The 17,486-nt window shown below is 37.1% G+C and overlaps 1 protein-coding gene across 1 annotated transcript; it reads left to right on the top strand.

The window, feature by feature from the left end:
• LOC18787645 (transcriptional activator DEMETER) lies at positions 4,163-16,788 on the top strand. The gene is made up of 21 exons (XM_020558064.1): positions 4,163-4,913; positions 7,962-8,291; positions 8,337-9,884; positions 9,984-10,340; positions 10,575-10,665; positions 10,770-11,775; positions 11,878-12,147; positions 12,229-12,308; positions 12,397-12,481; positions 12,577-12,668; positions 12,742-12,810; positions 12,931-12,967; positions 13,062-13,144; positions 13,583-14,020; positions 14,420-14,456; positions 14,549-14,606; positions 14,890-15,029; positions 15,117-15,182; positions 15,441-15,555; positions 15,651-15,689; positions 16,673-16,788. The coding sequence occupies exons 1-21, from the start codon at positions 4,163-4,165 to the stop codon at positions 16,786-16,788; spliced, it is 5,808 nt and encodes a 1,935-aa protein (XP_020413653.1).

Here is a 17,486-nt window from a genome sequence, read left to right as displayed (position 1 = left end):
GGAAAGTAAGGCAATATCCACAAGTCACGCCAACAAATGGTAGAAAGCTAAGAGCATAAATGTGATTTTATTCACAGAATCCATATTTACAAAAATAAAAATAAAAATTACCGCAAAAAACTGTTTTAGTTCAGTAAACATAAGAGACAGAGACAAAGATGGAGTGTGGGAGATGGAAAATAAGGTAGAGCAAAAATGAGAGAGAGATGAATGGGATGTCCAAACTTGCTCTTTGATTTGCAATATTAACAGCTGTATTATTCCAGATATGAAAAATAATCAAAGGTCATACGTAGGTTCAATAGGGACATGAACTCCAGGTATGCCATACTGTTTTGAATTTCACAGACCGTTCCAAGCCCAAACAAAAGGTGATTAACAACCATTTTAAGACTTTGTTACATCCCAAAAGCAGTTGCTACTCCAAATTCAGCAGTCGAGTTGTCACTGACTGCAGAGAATGTTGAAAGTGTATTGGATGAAATCCGACCATATCTGATTTTCGATGGGGGAAATGTTGCATTACATGAAATTGAAGGAAATGTAGTGCGCTTGAAGCTACAGGGAGCATGTGGCTCCTGTTCAAGCTCTGTTATGACAATGAGATAGAGCAAAAATGAGAGAGAGAGATGAATGGGATGTCACAGAGAGAGAAGACACGAGCAAAGAGAATAAAGGAGAGAGGAAATGAGGTAAAATTAAAAGGATATTTTAGGAATATTGGTGGGTGTAAAAATAGGATTGTGTTTTTTAAAATTTATATGGTGGGTGGAAAGATAAGATGGGTGGAAAAATAAGACATGTGGGTGGAAATAGCAGCACTCATTAAAAGGGGAACAAGTTATTCAAAACACAAGTCTCCCAACAATTTTTACTTTGGCATACCAATCTTTTCTAATAAGATCAAACCAATAATCTCTTATTTGTGCATAAATCTTCGAATTTTGTACAGATGTGAATTCTGGTCAACCGGAATTCTATGTTTAAGGTTGGCAAGAGCAAGTTTTTTTTCTTTTGGTCAAGGGCAAGAGCAAGTAAGTTCAATCAAGAATGAATACTTGGGCCCAAGATCAATTATAAAAAATAACTACCAATCATTGGCATCAAATTATTTTCTTTTTAGATATTTAGTCATATACCCATTCTTAGTATTAATGATATGGATAAACCCTACACCATTTATTTTCTATAAACAAACCAAAAAAACCCCAAAAAATGACAGCTAGCCCTATTGAATTTAATTTTGATTATTAAATTACTTTAATGCCCTATCGAGTGTTTTGGGGTTTTTTTAAAGAGGTTTTAGGGTTGTGCTTGTTTTAAGAAATCGATGGCAGTTTTGTAATTTATAAGAAGTTAAAAACCTCTTTGTTATGTTGTAAATGGGCTTTAGGTGTGTTTCTAAAGTCCACTTTATATAGGTTTATTTATTTATTTATAATTTAAGTCCCTATATTGGATATAATAGTGAATCTCCCTCTATTTTTTTAGTTGAAATTTTAATATTCCAGTAGAAACCACAAGATACATCACTCTCAGTTTGAATACAAGAATCAAGCCAAATTGGTACCTCTTCTAGCCAATACAAATTGGATTCTAAATTTAAAGTATGCTGGGCTAAAGCATGTACAACTTTGTTTGCTACCCTAGGTCTAAATTGAATAGGCACAATACTAAACAAACACAATTCATCTCTTAATGCTTGCACTATAAAAGTTTCAATACACAAATTTTACATACATAAATTAAAGGCTTATTATCACAAAAAGTCCCTAAATTCTACGAAGCTATCATATTGCATCCTTAATATTTTTTTGTGTCATTCGTGGTCCTCAAGGTTAGTATGTGTGATCACAAATGGTCCTTGCCGTTAGGTTCCGTCAAAAACTCCGTTAGTTTGCTGACGTGTCATATATATATATCATAAAACATCCCTAAGGTTCACTCATCTATTACAAATGGTCCATGAGAAATTTTTTAATTTTTTATATTTAAAATTCATAAAATTTTGGTTTTCTTTTTAAAATTTTATGAATTTTAAATTATTTAAAAATACATATTATATTTTAAATGCATGTGACACTATATTATTGTAGATGTGGACTCCATATATATGCCACATCAACTAACTAATGGAGTTTTTAAAAAATAATTTAAAATTCATAAAATTTTAAAATGAAAAAACTAAGGGTTTAGGGTTCATAAATGGTCCTCAAGATTCAAATCCTTCTATAAATGGTTTTTTTCATTTATAAATAATTTTAAAAAGAAAACTAAAATTTAATGAATTTTAAATTAAAAAATTAAAATATTTTGTTAGGGACCATTTGTGATAAGTGTGTTAACCTCAGGGATGTTTTGTGATATATATATGCTATGTCAGCATACTAACGGAGTTTTGACGGAACCTAATGGCAGGGACCATTTGTGATCACACATACTAACCTTGAGGGCCACGAGTGACACAAAAAGACATTAAAGATGCAATCTGATAGTTTCGTAAACCTTAGGAACGTTTTGTGATAATAAGCCTAAATTAAAATAGTCTATATTTATTGTACATAAAATACTTATATACCAAAACCATCCTTATCTTCTTGTTTTTTATACATAAAAAGTAAATTTAGCGAAAGTCACGCGCTACACCAACTACAAAACTATTCTAATCACGTTTTAAATACATTAGTAGATATTGTAACGTTCTTTTCTGTGTATGATACACGCATATGAACTCCGAGATTTTCAATTCCTATTATGACAAAATTGAAATCATTACCTTGTTTTTAGAAAATTATTTCTATATGTAAAAACATACCAATAAATCATGTGTAGTAAAAAAAAAAAAAAGAATAATTTCGGCACAACAAAATATAACTACGTTGAGCATATACAAAAATAATACTTCAACTAAAATAAATGATCATTTCTTCGATGTCAATTTGATGTGACAGTGTTTTATTTGTTCCTAACTCATCTCAATTTTAATTTTAGTAGTCAAACACATTAAGCTAATTGATGAGTATGGCTGAAATTTGGGAAAACTTTTTGACCCTCATAGTGTTATGTAATTTATTTTTTTCTTACTTGAAAGGTCTTCTAGTACTTTTGATGAGGCAAAACTGTAAACTCATATTATCTCCATTTACCAACAAAACAATTGAATGCTAATCACTACTGTTACAGCCAACGAGCCACCTTAGCAACAGTTTAATTTGCAGTTTTACCACACTGTCATTGAGGGCAATGCACTAAATTGAAGAAACAAACTACTAAAAGAAGTTCATGAGTTTTGTAAAGTCATTAACCATAGGCAGTGTGGCCACAGTATAAAATATAGGAGGTGCCCAGACTAATTTCTATTCAATATATTAAGTGTAGCCTATCTGTTTTGGTTTCTCTCTCTCAATCTCTTTCTCTCCTTCCTGTGTTACTGTTGGAAACTGACTGCATTTTCCGGCATTGACTAACCCGTGAGCCGCCCGGCTGCGACTCTGAGTCTCACAGCCGGATTTGTGAGCTAAACTGCCTGCACTCACATACATTCTACCATCTCTGTAAGCCTTTCACTTAATTCATGCATGTTGACCAAAGCCTCTATTTAATTGTTACATTTTCTTTCATATCAGAAGAAGATTCTCTGAAGATTTAATGATTTGTTTGCCTCATAATCCTAGTCGTTTAAACCAATATTAAATAACTCAATTTGCACAGATTGAGAAGATTACTGTCTATCTATATTCTGGTCTAGTTTGGCTTCAATTGTCACTCATGTTTCCTTGTTGTCCAGGAAACAAGAAATGGCTGGCCTTTAGCTGCTGAGAAACATCTGGTGTAGATGATTTTGAGCATTAATAACAGAGATGCCCTTCTTCTTTTTCCCATCTGAGGGAAAGATCTCTTGTTTAATGTGTATTAAAATCTTGTATTGCATGTTGGGTGTGGGAGAGTAAGTTTTGTGAGAAATATATTTACGCGTTTTGGCACAGTCAGTTCAGGCAATAGGGATAACCAACAGAGGGATGTGCTGAAAAATCAGGCATCGCCAATTTTCCGCAAAACTTATCTGCTAGAGGGAGATCACAGTGTTATAGATAGGAAGACATCAAAGAAACAGAGAAGTGGAAAGGGACTTTGATAGTTTGTAAATTGTAGGGGCTCAAGAATGAAGTTTGGAGGGAGATTTTCGTTTCCCCAGGATGAAGATCTTCGGTTCGCGAATGCTTGGGTACCAGTGACCCCAGAGAAGGCAATTTCAGTGAAGCCTCATCCGATCCTTGCCAACCCGTATGCAAACAACCCGCAAGGAGCAAATTGGCAGCAACAACAGCAAGAAACAACTGGAATTTCAAGTGATCGTGTACAAATGGGGGCTACTTACAATGGGATCACTCAAACAGTTAGCCCAATTGAACAGCAGCATGCAAATGGAGGGCGTTATGGTTACTCTTATGATGTAAGTCTGGCTGAGAAAACCGAAATGGTTGATCTCATCACAGGCTCCTACAGCCCAGGCTCCTTCACAGAATTGCTTTGTAGCGGCAGCTCAAGTTGGAACAACGATCCAATGACACATCTGCTTCATGATCAGGCAGCTTATGTTGCCTCTGAAAACAGGAACCTGAGCACAAGTGCAGACATAGCAGCAAACACAGCTCTAATTCCTAAGTTTCAACCTCATTTGAGCAACCTAGGAAACAGCTCGGGCAGTTTCTTGCTGGCCAATCAAAATTTCAGCAATGGTTCATATCCTTCAAGTATCGTGATGGGCAGGTCCTTGGCTATGGATTTTCCTTCTCAAGTTGACAACAGTCAGAGATATTCCAACTCAGTTCATTGGCTATATAGCAACCAAAACCCCTGCTCAAGTTCAAACCCTTTGAATAATGGCGCTAGCTCATCCCAGATATGCCAGTGTAAGCATTTTAACTCTGTTCTGATATTTGTGTCATTTACGCGACGAAGATTTGCCTTAAACTGTTGGTTGAAAGAGTGCGTGTTATTGTTTATTATGACAAAATTTTGTTGATAAAAACGAAGAACTAGGAGAAAATAAATGACTTGGCATTTAATGTCATGTAGTAGAAATCAATTTCATGTCACTGCATTCGTAAGTCTTATGTGACATATAACTTATTGAAACACTGTGTGAGAAAATTGTCATCGATGAGACCATTAAGATGCTGAAATTTATAAAATAAAATTTTATGAATCCGAACCCTCTGCTTTGTTTTTTTTTATCTATTAGTGTCTACTAAGCTTTTGATGTAAAACTGTCACATCAATAATGTATTGCAAAAACAATAGTTTTAATAGATTAAATGTAATGTAAAAAAAAATGTATTAACTTTCTAATAGATTAAATATTGAAGTAAAAATAATAACTTCCTTTATTTTTACTAATAAATATTTTTAATCCTTTGATTATATTATAAATGATGTGGCAGTCTCACATCAAAAGCCAAGTGAATCCTAGTAGATATTAAACAGAACTCAACATCAACAATCTTGTCTTTGATATATATTTTGTTATAGTTTGAAACAATGCTCTGACTATAATTTGTTTATGATATATGTCTTCTAATGATTTGTATGTATGTACTATAATTTGTTACAAAAAGGTTGACCAAGAAAACAAAAGAAATAAAATACATAATTTTCTCATCCAAACACTACATAAGATCAGGAATGATTCAATGTTAACCAAAACCAAAAGAAAACAAGGGAAAAGAAAAAAGAAAAAAGAAAAAAAGAGGCAAAACCAGAATAAAACATTTTGATTGCCATTAAACTTGTCTGCCCACCCTCCCTGAAGTCTGCCCACTTAAACTTGTCTCTCTAAGTGTGGCAATGGGTGGCGAGCCAGCTTACAACAATCTCCATGTTGGCATGGCAATAGCCATCAACTAACCACTCGAATGTTTGTAACTCCCAAGGATCTTTGGATATTCCTGAAGACAATCCTGAAATCCTTCAAGAATCCTCTCCATGGCAAGAGACAACTTGACTCAACGCATCTCAAGTGAGAAGGTGTTACACCAAATCTCTAGCATGTGAAAAGATTGAGTAAGCTTATAGAATGTTTGGACTTCTCCGCAGTGATAGGTTTCATCAAAGAATGTGAAACATTCTCATCTAGGGTTTCGACATTAGCGAACCTGTTCAACCATATAACTTCCTTACCTTTATCAATGTGATGGATTAAGAAAATAACAAGCATGATTAATCTCTCTCCACAAAATGACTCGGGCAACCTGCATAAATCCTTATGGACCTTTATCCATAAGATTAATGTTCATCCTCTCTACAGCTCCATTCTGTTGGGGATTTTCTTCGCATTGCCTTTTGATACCGTCATCCTTGCAAAACTTGAGAAACTACTTATCTATAAACCCACCCCTATTGTCACTCTTCAAGTATTTAACTTTTCTACCTATCCAATTTTTTTTTACGCCTTCCACTCCTTGAATTTGGTGAAGACCTCGAATTTTTTTTTCATGAAGTAGACCCAAATCTTGCTATAAAAATCACCTAAGAAAGTAACAAAACGTTGGCCCCACCTCGTCCGAATGAATATATTAATCCTTCTCGTACTCTTATTCTTTTTTGCTAACTTACATACCACCCTTGTTTGCTTTCTAGTGGTACAGTGCTTACAAAACTTAATAAGTCTGCAAAAGCATAGATCTTCTAGCAAGTTATGTTTTGTTTACCTCTTGCATGGCTATTTCACTCATTTTTCCTAGCTGCGAATGTCAAAAAGACAAGTTTGATCTTCTAAGTCTCCCTCGGTAGAAACTGATGCTCATTGTCACCCCTGAAAGCTTGTAGAAACTCATAACCCCAAGTGAACCCTTTGTGACCTTACCTTCTTTAGATTTGTATTGTAGCCATTCTACTCAAGAGAAATATGATTATTTCTTAGTGAAGGAATGTACCTCACCTTACCTAGTGACATGACAATCTCATCATGCATTCCGATCTTCAATGTAATCACATCAAGAACTTTGCATGTTGATTTATCCACCATCATGACTTCACCCCCATCTTTGTCTTCGTATGTATCAAATCCTTCCTTGTTCAAACACATATGAAAAGTACCTCCAAATTCTAAAATCCAAGATGGAGAAGATTTTCGTAAAGAAATGACCATGAGTTCATTGTTGCTTCTGGTCATAGCCAAAAGTTCAGCGTTGCTAGCAACACTAACTGTAGTCTGTATGTGAACTTCCTGCATTCTCAATTTGTTCCTCTTCTCCTTCCATGCTGGAAAATCCTTTTCGTAATTGTCCTTAGAACCACTTTCAAATTTACCATTTTATCCCTGAATTTTGACCTTCCAATGTAACCATTTTGGCCATCTCGCTTCTATGGCTGGCCTCTCGCACCAGAACTCTTGCTGGCCTCTCGCACCAGAACTCTTAGTGTAGAGCCCTTCACCCTGAGAGCTTTCACCCATTGTATGATTCATCCTCACATGGTAGATGAGATCCTGGACGACTTCATCCTATAACAAAGTATCCATGCCGATCATAAGCATGGTCCTAAATTGCTTAAAAGACGAGGGTAAAGACCTCAACATCACATCATCATATATATATTTCTCCATGTTTCTTTTGCAGGAGTTGTACCCTCCATATTTATGGCATGTTTACGTATCAGTAATGAGTATGAGAATCATTCTAATTCCTTCTTCGCTTGTGTTTACTAATGCATGGGTATTGGAATGATACCAATTTCTTACTTCCCCTACGTGTACTTACATCTAAAGAATAAAAAATTATGAGAGTTTCCATCTTAAAATCTGTAATCAAATACCCTCAAAACTAGGAATCTGATCAACTTGGGGGAGTAGTTGATCCGATTCCTATTCCTTATCCTTATTCCGTGTTTCTTTTCAAGTAAAAACTACTTGGTAGAACTTTTTTTATTTTATTTACAAACCTTATTTATTTATTGTACAGATGGTTTTCCCGTACCATTCCTACCAAGCTATGATCTAATAAACTCTCTACCAAGAACAGAAGCCGATGCTGCCACATCTGCTGCCAGCCAACTCCAATTCACAACAAATCAGGCCAAGACTTTGGAGATCGACGAGCTTTCTACAATACTGAAATCCTTCACAAGTGAAAGTGCTAGTAAGGAAAAAGGCAAGCAAGTGAAATTAGTATTGTCTATAGGAGATGAAGCAGTTCAAAAACATAGTGACGGCCTCTTGGAGAACATTGTGGAGTCATCATCTGCAGCCATTTCTACACCATACATGGAAACGAAAGATTATGGCAAGGAAGGTGACATAGGGATTGATATCGAAACGATAGATTCTGGCGGGGAAGGTGACAGAGGGATTGATCTAAACAAGACACCACAGCAGAAAACACCCAAGCGAAAAAAACACAGGGCCAAGGTAGTCAGAGAAGGCAAGCCCAAAAGGACACCACAGCATGCAACTCCAAATATTAATACAGTGTCTAACGAGAGAAGACCAGCAAAGAGGAAGTATGTAAGAAAGAATGTCCAAAAGGAATCCCCAGGTCAACTGTCGCATGTTCCAAGGGGGACAATAGACCCTAATGCTGGAAAAGTTGCAAAGTCATGCACTAGAGTTCTACGTTTTGGTTCTCAAAAGTCCATGGATGAAAACCCATGCAGAGCAGTTGGTCAGCAAGAGGAGATGAAACAAGGGAACAAGAGAACTTTTGATTTGAATATTGATTGTAAAGGGATGCATATGGGCACTGGAACTGACCAGGTTTTTAGAACAAATGCGGCTGAGCGAATTGGCGCACAGAATGAGCTGATGGTAGAAAACCAGATACCAGGAACTATGAGAAACCCAACCCCTTCCATGACCCATATTCTAAATAACTATCCAGTCCAGCCCGAAAAGCAACCATCTGCAGCAGCACTTGCTACAACAAAAGACGTGCATATGGAAAATTTGACTGTCATACGGAGACAAGTAGAAAATGGGAATTCGGATTTATGCCAGAGAAGATGTAGAGATGGATACACTCCCATGCAGCAACAAAGAGATGCTCAAAGAATAGGCCATGATGTCATTTGCGCAAAAACTAACGGTGAAAACCTTCAGAGTACTGGAGAAAGTATCAAGCTTGGCGGCTGTCAATCAGTAGTAAAACTTCTCTCCATTCCAAGTGAAGCCAGGGGATCCAAGAGGGGATATTCCGGAACTATTGAGCACACACATCTTTCTACCAATCATCCACCTAGTTCATTGTCGTGCCAAGAGATATTTCAAATGGATCGCTATCAGAGAAATAGTTGCACTCGCGGCGAAAAATTTCCAGAGAGTCGTAAGAAACAGAAATCTGATAACGGATACTTGAGCATCTATGATATGTCTTCTAAAGTTTCGCCCGTTGAGGAGTGCCTGGGAAAAGTTGAGAAAAAAGGGGAAAATAGTGTCAGCTCAATTGGGTTTGCATCAAAGCTGAATAATACATTATTGAGTTATTCCATTGAAAGTAGCAGAAAGATAGAGGGACAAAACAAAGGGCTCAACAAGTTTACCAGTGAGACGTACACTCACTCCATGGCTTCTGGGCGTAGTTTTCTGAATCAGCAGAACTCATCCAAATCACATTCATGCCAAGAATTCGCTCAAGCTCGTAGCTTGTCTGCCCATTCCTCGATTGAAACATGTAACCAGCTTGCCTCATCACCTTCCAGAAAATCCTTTCAACAAGGAAACAGGCAGGCATTTCGAACTCGCCATGATAATACAACCGGAAAGAGGCAGACTGTGTTAACGGGAAAGAAGGAGGAGACTGTATCGCAATCGGTTTCATCAGGTACAGAAAAAGTTCTGCAAGAAGGGGATGCCTTGTATGATAATCAGAAACCTTCTCCACAAGCAATAGGTACTTGCCACCTTATGAAACTTTTGAAACTTGTGTATGTTATCTCAATACTTGTTTTCAACTTCGTTAAATGATGACAACCTCTTGATTTGGATGCAGGGTTTCCAATAAGGACAAGATATACCATATCAATAGATGACATCACAAGTCAATTTAATGGCCTGAACCTCAATGGAAGCTGCAGCAAATCTATAGAGCATGAGAAAAATGTACTTGTCCCATACAATGCACCTGGCGCAGTTGTTCCCCATGACGGGACTCTTAAGAAACGTAAGCCACGGCTTAAAGTAGAGCTTGACCCAGAAACAAATAGGATGTGGAATCTCTTGATGGGCAAGGAAGGAAGCGTAGGCATTGAAGAAACTGATGAGGAAAAGGAGAAGTATTGGGAAGAGGAAAGAAAGGTTTTCCGAGGACGAGTTGACTCAGTCATTGCACGCATGCACCTTGTTCAAGGTAAAATACTAACAAAAAAATATATAGAATTAGGCTGTTGTTTTGAAATTGAGTGAATATGTCGACAGTAAAGTAATAAGCATTTCATGAATGGTTTCATTTATTCCCTTCTTAATATGTATATAAACCAGGCCAAACCCAGTTTTGTTAAAAAGTTTTTTAAGTGTGAAACATTTGCATGATTTGTAGATATCTCGATCAAGCTCTAACTTGATCCAATATTATTCTACACAGGAGACAGAGGTTTTTCGAAATGGAAAGGATCAGTTGTTGACTCAGTGATTGGAGTTTTCCTTACTCAGAATGTTTCAGACCATCTATCAAGGTACACACAATTTTAGCATGATTGTTATGCAGCAAGGTTGCCCATAAATGAATGTCTTTAAGTGAGCAGTATTTAAATTTTTTTTTTCCTTTTTCTTTTTGTAGCTCTGCATTCATGTCCTTAGCAGAAAAATTTCCGCTCAAGTCGAGCAATTGCCAAGCTCAAGACAAGGTTGGGATGAACTTGTTGGTTAAAGCACCTCAAGTTCGCATGACAAGTCCAGAGGATGGCACCAGATGGCATGAAGAAGTATCAAGTCAACCAATCTATAACAGAATTTTTGTGGCACTCCATGAACCTGCAGAAAATCAGAGAGGCAGTGAGACATCAGGGATGGAAATGAACTTAGTGGAGGCACATAGCCAGTATTTGGAGGAAGAATTTGCAGCATCTCAAGATTCTTTTCAGTCCTCAGTCACTCAAGCTGCTATAGGAATCCGATCCTACTCGGTGCCCAACTCAGAAGCAGAAGATTCCATCACTGAGTGCCAACCCAACAAGATTCATATGCCTCTTTCAACAAATCAAGAGATGGAGAAAGCGACCACATTTCAGGAATTTTACCAAGTAAATGGAAGTTCAGTATTAACTGATGGATCCAATAATGGGTATATAGAATATGGAAAGCTAAAGACAAGATCAGACAGAATCGATGACCTCAACGGAACTTCTTCGTTCACCAACCTACTCAATCTTCACAACAGAAAAATGCAAGTACCATTTGCTTCTTCCAGCAACAATCAGTTGTATATGTACCCGGATTTTGGAGAACCAGATCCATGTGGATTTGGAACTTTCAGTCAGGAAAGCATATCGTCTTGGCCTCCAACTGCTTCCACGTTCAACATTGAAAATGGCGAAAAGTGCGAAAGCTTTAGTAATGAAGAGCTGTCAGGAAGTGTTGTTAATGCCTCTGTGCAACATAATATTTTGTGGGGTTCTCAAAATAATTATCAACCAAGTTCAAGCAATGGATGCAATCATCCTTCCGACTACAGTCATCAATGTGAAGGGAACCAAACCTTCCAATTACAAAACAAGTCAGTCAGAGAGACTCCAAAATATACTGAACTTCTGGGAAAGAAGAGTGGCATGCACCATGCTCGAAATGTCAGTGAGCTTAATAAAAAATCTGTCAATGTCGTTGATAGGATCTCTGTTGTGAATAAGAAAATACACATGGGAAATCAGTCAGCTGAATCAAATTTAAAGGAGCAACTACATTCCCATGGCCACCCACATAACGGCACAAGTACAAAGATTTCAAAAGGAAGAAAAGGAAAGGCCGTGCGCAAGGAACAGAATGGAGTTGACTGGGACATGTTGAGAAAGCAGGTGGAGGGCAGCGGTAGGAAAAAGGAAAGAAATGAAGACACAATGGACTCACTGGACTATGAAGCAGTTAGAAATGCTGATGTGATTGAAATTTCTGATGCGATCAGGAAGCGAGGGATGAACAAAATGCTATCTGATAGAATCCAGGTTCTCTCCTACACTGTCCAGTCTAAACACCTCTTATTTGTGATGAAGATCAATATCCCCATGGTTGCAATTTTTTTGTAGGGATTCCTGAACCGACTGGTTAGAGACCATGGAAGCATTGATCTGGAATGGTTAAGAGATGTTCCACCAGACAAAGCGAAGTAAGCCATTCCAAATAATTGATTAGAGTAATGCACTTAAATGCATCAGCAGATTTTGTATGTAGTTCCTACAAATTTTTTCGTGCAGGGATTATTTATTAAGCATACAAGGATTGGGCTTGAAAAGTGTGGAGTGCGTCCGGCTCTTAACCCTGCACCACGTTGCTTTCCCAGTAACAATTTTCTGGCTGCTAATTTGTTATTCTCTGATAAGAGACTCAGAACATCTTACGAACTTAAATTGTATTTCTTTGTTGCTCCATAAAAGGTTGACACAAATGTTGGAAGGATAGCAGTACGACTAGGATGGGTTCCCATCCAGCCACTACCTGAATCACTTCAGCTACACCTAGTGGAACTGTAAGAAATAATGTTTCGAAAAAAATGCTTAAGTTTTCTGGTAGTTCCAAATGCTAAACATATTCCTCTCCAGGTACCCAGTGTTGGAGTCAATGCAAAAGTATCTGTGGCCAAGACTATGCAAACTTGATCAACTAACCCTGTAACCTCATAACTCCCTAAACCATTCAAGTTGATTTGGGAGCACTATTTTTGTGTGCAAATATTCATGCATGATTTGTTTTATTTAACTTGCGCTTTTTGGCTGCCTACTAAACTACAGGTATGAGCTGCACTACCAGTTGATTACATTCGGAAAGGTATTCATGGAGTTTCATTAGTTACAGTTTACAAACATTATATGTAATTAATCAAAAATAAAATAAGTGGCTCAAAATATTGCTTTTTATGCAGGTTTTCTGCACAAAGAGTAAACCAAATTGCAATGCATGTCCAATGAGAGGAGAGTGCAGACACTTTGCAAGCGCTTTTGCAAGGTTTGAGCAATAATCTCTGAAACATTAAATGTATACTAATGCCACTGTTCAGGCAAATAAACACAGAAGCAATTCATGAGTATCTTCAGAAATTTCGAGGCATGGGATTCATGCCTCACTAATTAGCAATCAGAAAGTGTGTAAATAACTTAGACTGTGTTTCAGTAATCACATGGAACAATTAAGAGAAGTGAAAAAAAATTAGAATTTTATCAAACTTTTTTTTATTTTGTTTGAGGATACCTTCCCTATTGAGAGAGGTAATAGTATATTAAACTCACATACATTACACGGATGCTAGGACTCGAACCCAGGACCTTTCCTGGGGGAGGAATTGCTCCAAACCACTACACTAGTGAGTCCTTTTTTATATTTATCAAACTTAGTTAAAGAAGAAAATAGCATTAGTGAAACCAATACCAACCATGTTTGGTGCAGTGCAAGACTTGCCCTGCCAGGGCCAGAAGAGAAGAGCATTGTCAGTTCAAGTTCTTCAATTGCAGCCGAGACAAATCCTACTATAGGTGTTACTCCCATGTCACGGCCTCCACCAGAAAACAAATCGCTTCAGAAAGTAGGTACTGAAATTAACAAGTGCGAACCAATCATAGAAGAACCAGCAACGCCAGAACAAGAGTTCACGGAGCTGTCACAAAGTGACATTGAGGACTTTCCCTATGAGGATCCTGACGAGATTCCTACCATCAAACTCAGCGTTAAAGAGCTCAACTCGACAATAAAATACTATTTGCAAGGGAACAGGGAGCTCCGAGAATGCGACACATCCAAGGCTTTAGTTTGTTTGAACCCAGATGCTGCTTATATCCCTGGCCCCGAGCTTAAGTTTGCCAGTCGACTACGAACAGAGCACCAAGTGTAAGTATATATATCTTCCCATAGTCGCAAAACCACATATGCTTGTCTATAAGATGGACTTATATTCAGCTAAAGTAGGGCCTCATTCTAGTTTGAAGGTTCTTACTAATGTCTATGATTGGATCAGTTCGTACTAATGTCTAGAGAAAGTAAGTCTTGGTGTCTAAGTGTCAAACGTAGCAGGCCGGCCCGAGCATGCCCCCCTCTTATGTAAGGTCCGGCACGGCACGGCCATATCTTTGGACCTAAATACAGAATTCCTGTCCTGGACCTAAGAACTCTCTGCTTAGGAGCCAGTATGTTCTGAGTTTTGGCATACATGCCTATATACAACCATATGTACATGGACATAATTATGAATTCTCTGTGACACTTCTACATCCTATTGATATGATGCAGGTATGTGCTACCAGATTCACATCCACTCTTGGAACGGGTAAGTCGAAATGTTTACACATTATATCTAGAATATGTAGTGACCTACATGAAACATTCTTATTCTCAATTAAGCACTATTCAATTTTACAGATGGACAAACGGGAACCAGATGACCCAACCCCATATCTTCTTGCTATATGGGCACCAGGTAAGCTCAAAACAGAACCTTGCTGAAACAGTTCGTCTAATACAGAATTCCAAGTAATCTCTCCAAAAGTAACTAAAAAACGTACCTTCGCAGCGGTTAGGAAACTGAGATACATTGTTGAGAATCTTGACATCATGTGAATTTAATTAATTTGATTTAATAGAACAAGTTAGAACTCAGAATACAGATGAACTAGGGTTAGCTAATCTGCTAGCAGAGATATGAAGTTAAATATTTTACATTTTTCGTGGTGATACATTTATTCTACATTTCTGTATACTAGGTCAAACTTCGAATTCAGTTCCACAACCAGAAAGCAGGTGTGGCTCCCAGGACAAAAATAAATTGTGCAATGAGGAGACATGCTTTTCATGCAATACTAAAAGGGAAGAAAATTCGCAAACAGTCAGAGGCACAATTTTGGTGAGGAAAATTGATTGTCATAATTTGTCGAAGCAAAGAATAGACTACCTGCAGTTGTTTACTGAAATTTGATTCAACTTGTAACAGATACCTTGTAGAACAGCAATGAGAGGGAGTTTTCCGCTCAATGGAACATACTTTCAAGTTAATGAGGCAAGTCTATTCAAACTAATCTCCTTGAAGTTTATCTACTGTGCACAGTCTGGATTAAGTTAATAGCAAACCAGAAAGTACACCTTGTGCAAGTTAGATTAACCACTAGCCTGCACTCATGCAACCCAATTGGTTAAAAAGAGTCTTCTATCTGCCTACCCTAATGAGAAAAGCTGTTGCTACTTCATCCAGTTCTCTAAGCAAGAATATCAGATCCACTAATTTCCATATTATAAACAAAGTTCTATCATGATGCAGGTGTTCGCTGATCATGATTCTAGCTACAATCCAATTGATGTTCCAAGGCAGTGGATATGGAATTTGCCAAGACGGACCGCATACTTTGGAGCTTCTGTAATGTCAATATTTAGAGGTAAGAGAAATCTAGATACTTCCCAACTAAACATGTAAAAGTTAGTTACAATGGAATACATATTGTCTAACAATGAAATTACCTATGTCTATCAGGTCTATCAACAGTGGGAATTCAATACTGCTTTTGGAAAGGTATGTGTTTTCAACTTCAGTTCTTAGTGATTTGTCTGCCTAGTTTGATGATAACTCTTTAGGCACAAGTACAGAAATAAGAAGATAACACAGGATCATGAATTTAACTTCCAACAAAAACTACATCGTATTTGGCAACTACGATAAACGTCAACGCAACCTACTTAATTGCTTGCAAATACATCTTGTTCCAGCAATTCTTCTAGTATCGATCACGAGATTATATAAGTCCATTTAGAATATTCAAATATCCCAGTCATAATGTAAATCTAATGGATTTGATCATTTGAGTAACTAAATCATTTGAACATAACATTTAACCGATTAAGCAACTGTTAAGTTCAGACATGGCAAAAGAGGCACACTATTAAGTGTTTTCAGATCTTATGGCTATAAGCCCATATGCGTAACTCATGAACATGAGAGGTGAACTATTAGAAGATGAGTTTACACCTGTACATAAATTTTCATAAGAGTAAAGATTTGTTATGCTACTAGATTATTAACAAATGGACTGATTTTAAGTGACTGCAATGTAAATCATAAACTTTTAACATGGGGCCTGTTTTGTAACCTTTTCCTTTTTAGTATTATTTTTTTCTTTTTGGGGTTAAGAGATAGAGTATAAGCAGAGAGAATGGATGTGGAAGGGTGTAAAAGGAGTGTGGTGGTGGGAGGAAGATGGAAGAAATGTACATGGGCCCTAATCTGTCTTCATTTGTCCCATACATTTCCCCTCTACATGTCCTACCAAAAACCAAAAGGCTACCAAACAGGCTCTAATCTGTAGTTATAATGAAAAGGAAAACCCATAGGTAGCGCAGTACCTAAAGGATTATTAACAAATTTGAAACATGAGCTTGTCGTTGACAAAAGTTTAGCATGAGGTCATTCAACTGACACCTTATTTCGTGGACAAAAGTTGAGTTCCAAAATCATGCAGAAGGTTATTCAACCAAGTTAACTTGCTCCTTTATTTGCAGGATATGTTTGTGTGAGGGGATTTGACCGGAAAACAAGAGGACCAAGACACATAAATCCCACATTGCACATGACTGCAAGTGAGTTGACCAAGACTAAAAAGAAAGGAAAAAGATAAACAGATCATGGTGCAGAGAAGATTTTGATCAGAAACACAGAAGATTACGACTGTTTGAGAAAACAATGACTAAGAAATCCTAGCATCTTCAATTGTTCTTCTTCTAGCGTGAGATGCTGTCACTACATGTTCAGACGGGCAGCATAAAGTGGTTTTCAAACATAAAATGTGAGATCTCGTGACAGGTTCATTGTAATCTGTCCAGAATTATAATTACTATTTTCAATAAATGAACTGATTATGTGTGGGTTATTTGCTCCTCTCCCCCAAGATGCTCAAAATACTAAGCATCTATGACCTAAATCTTAGATGTCCAAGGTTGTCAATTTTATGAACAAGTTACAAGTAATATTCAAACCATATTGAATCTCAACAAGTTAAAAGGTCTGAAAGCATGTAGAACATGTTTAATAGCATTTGAATCATAGTCATTATAAACATGAAGTTTATAAATAAATGAGATGTTTATGGTTGGTTCTATTGCTGAAAATTTTTCTGTCATAATTTGACTAGTAAGAAATATATTATGAATTGCAGATGATGTATATTTGAATGTACTTTTGGCTCTTTTGAAGAAAGGAAGATTGATAACCAAAAGAAGTGTGATTTTCATGGAAAGATACCTCTTGATAAAAAGGTTACATAGATTAACCAAAAGAAGTTATCTCCATGGAAAGGTATAGAGGTTGTAAGTATGA

The sequence above is a fragment of the Prunus persica genome, chromosome G2 (assembly GCF_000346465.2).
Source record: "Prunus persica cultivar Lovell chromosome G2, Prunus_persica_NCBIv2, whole genome shotgun sequence".
NCBI lineage: Eukaryota > Viridiplantae > Streptophyta > Magnoliopsida > Rosales > Rosaceae > Prunus > Prunus persica.
Note: the sequence above shows the minus strand (reverse complement) of the source record. Positions and strands in the feature narration are given on the sequence as shown.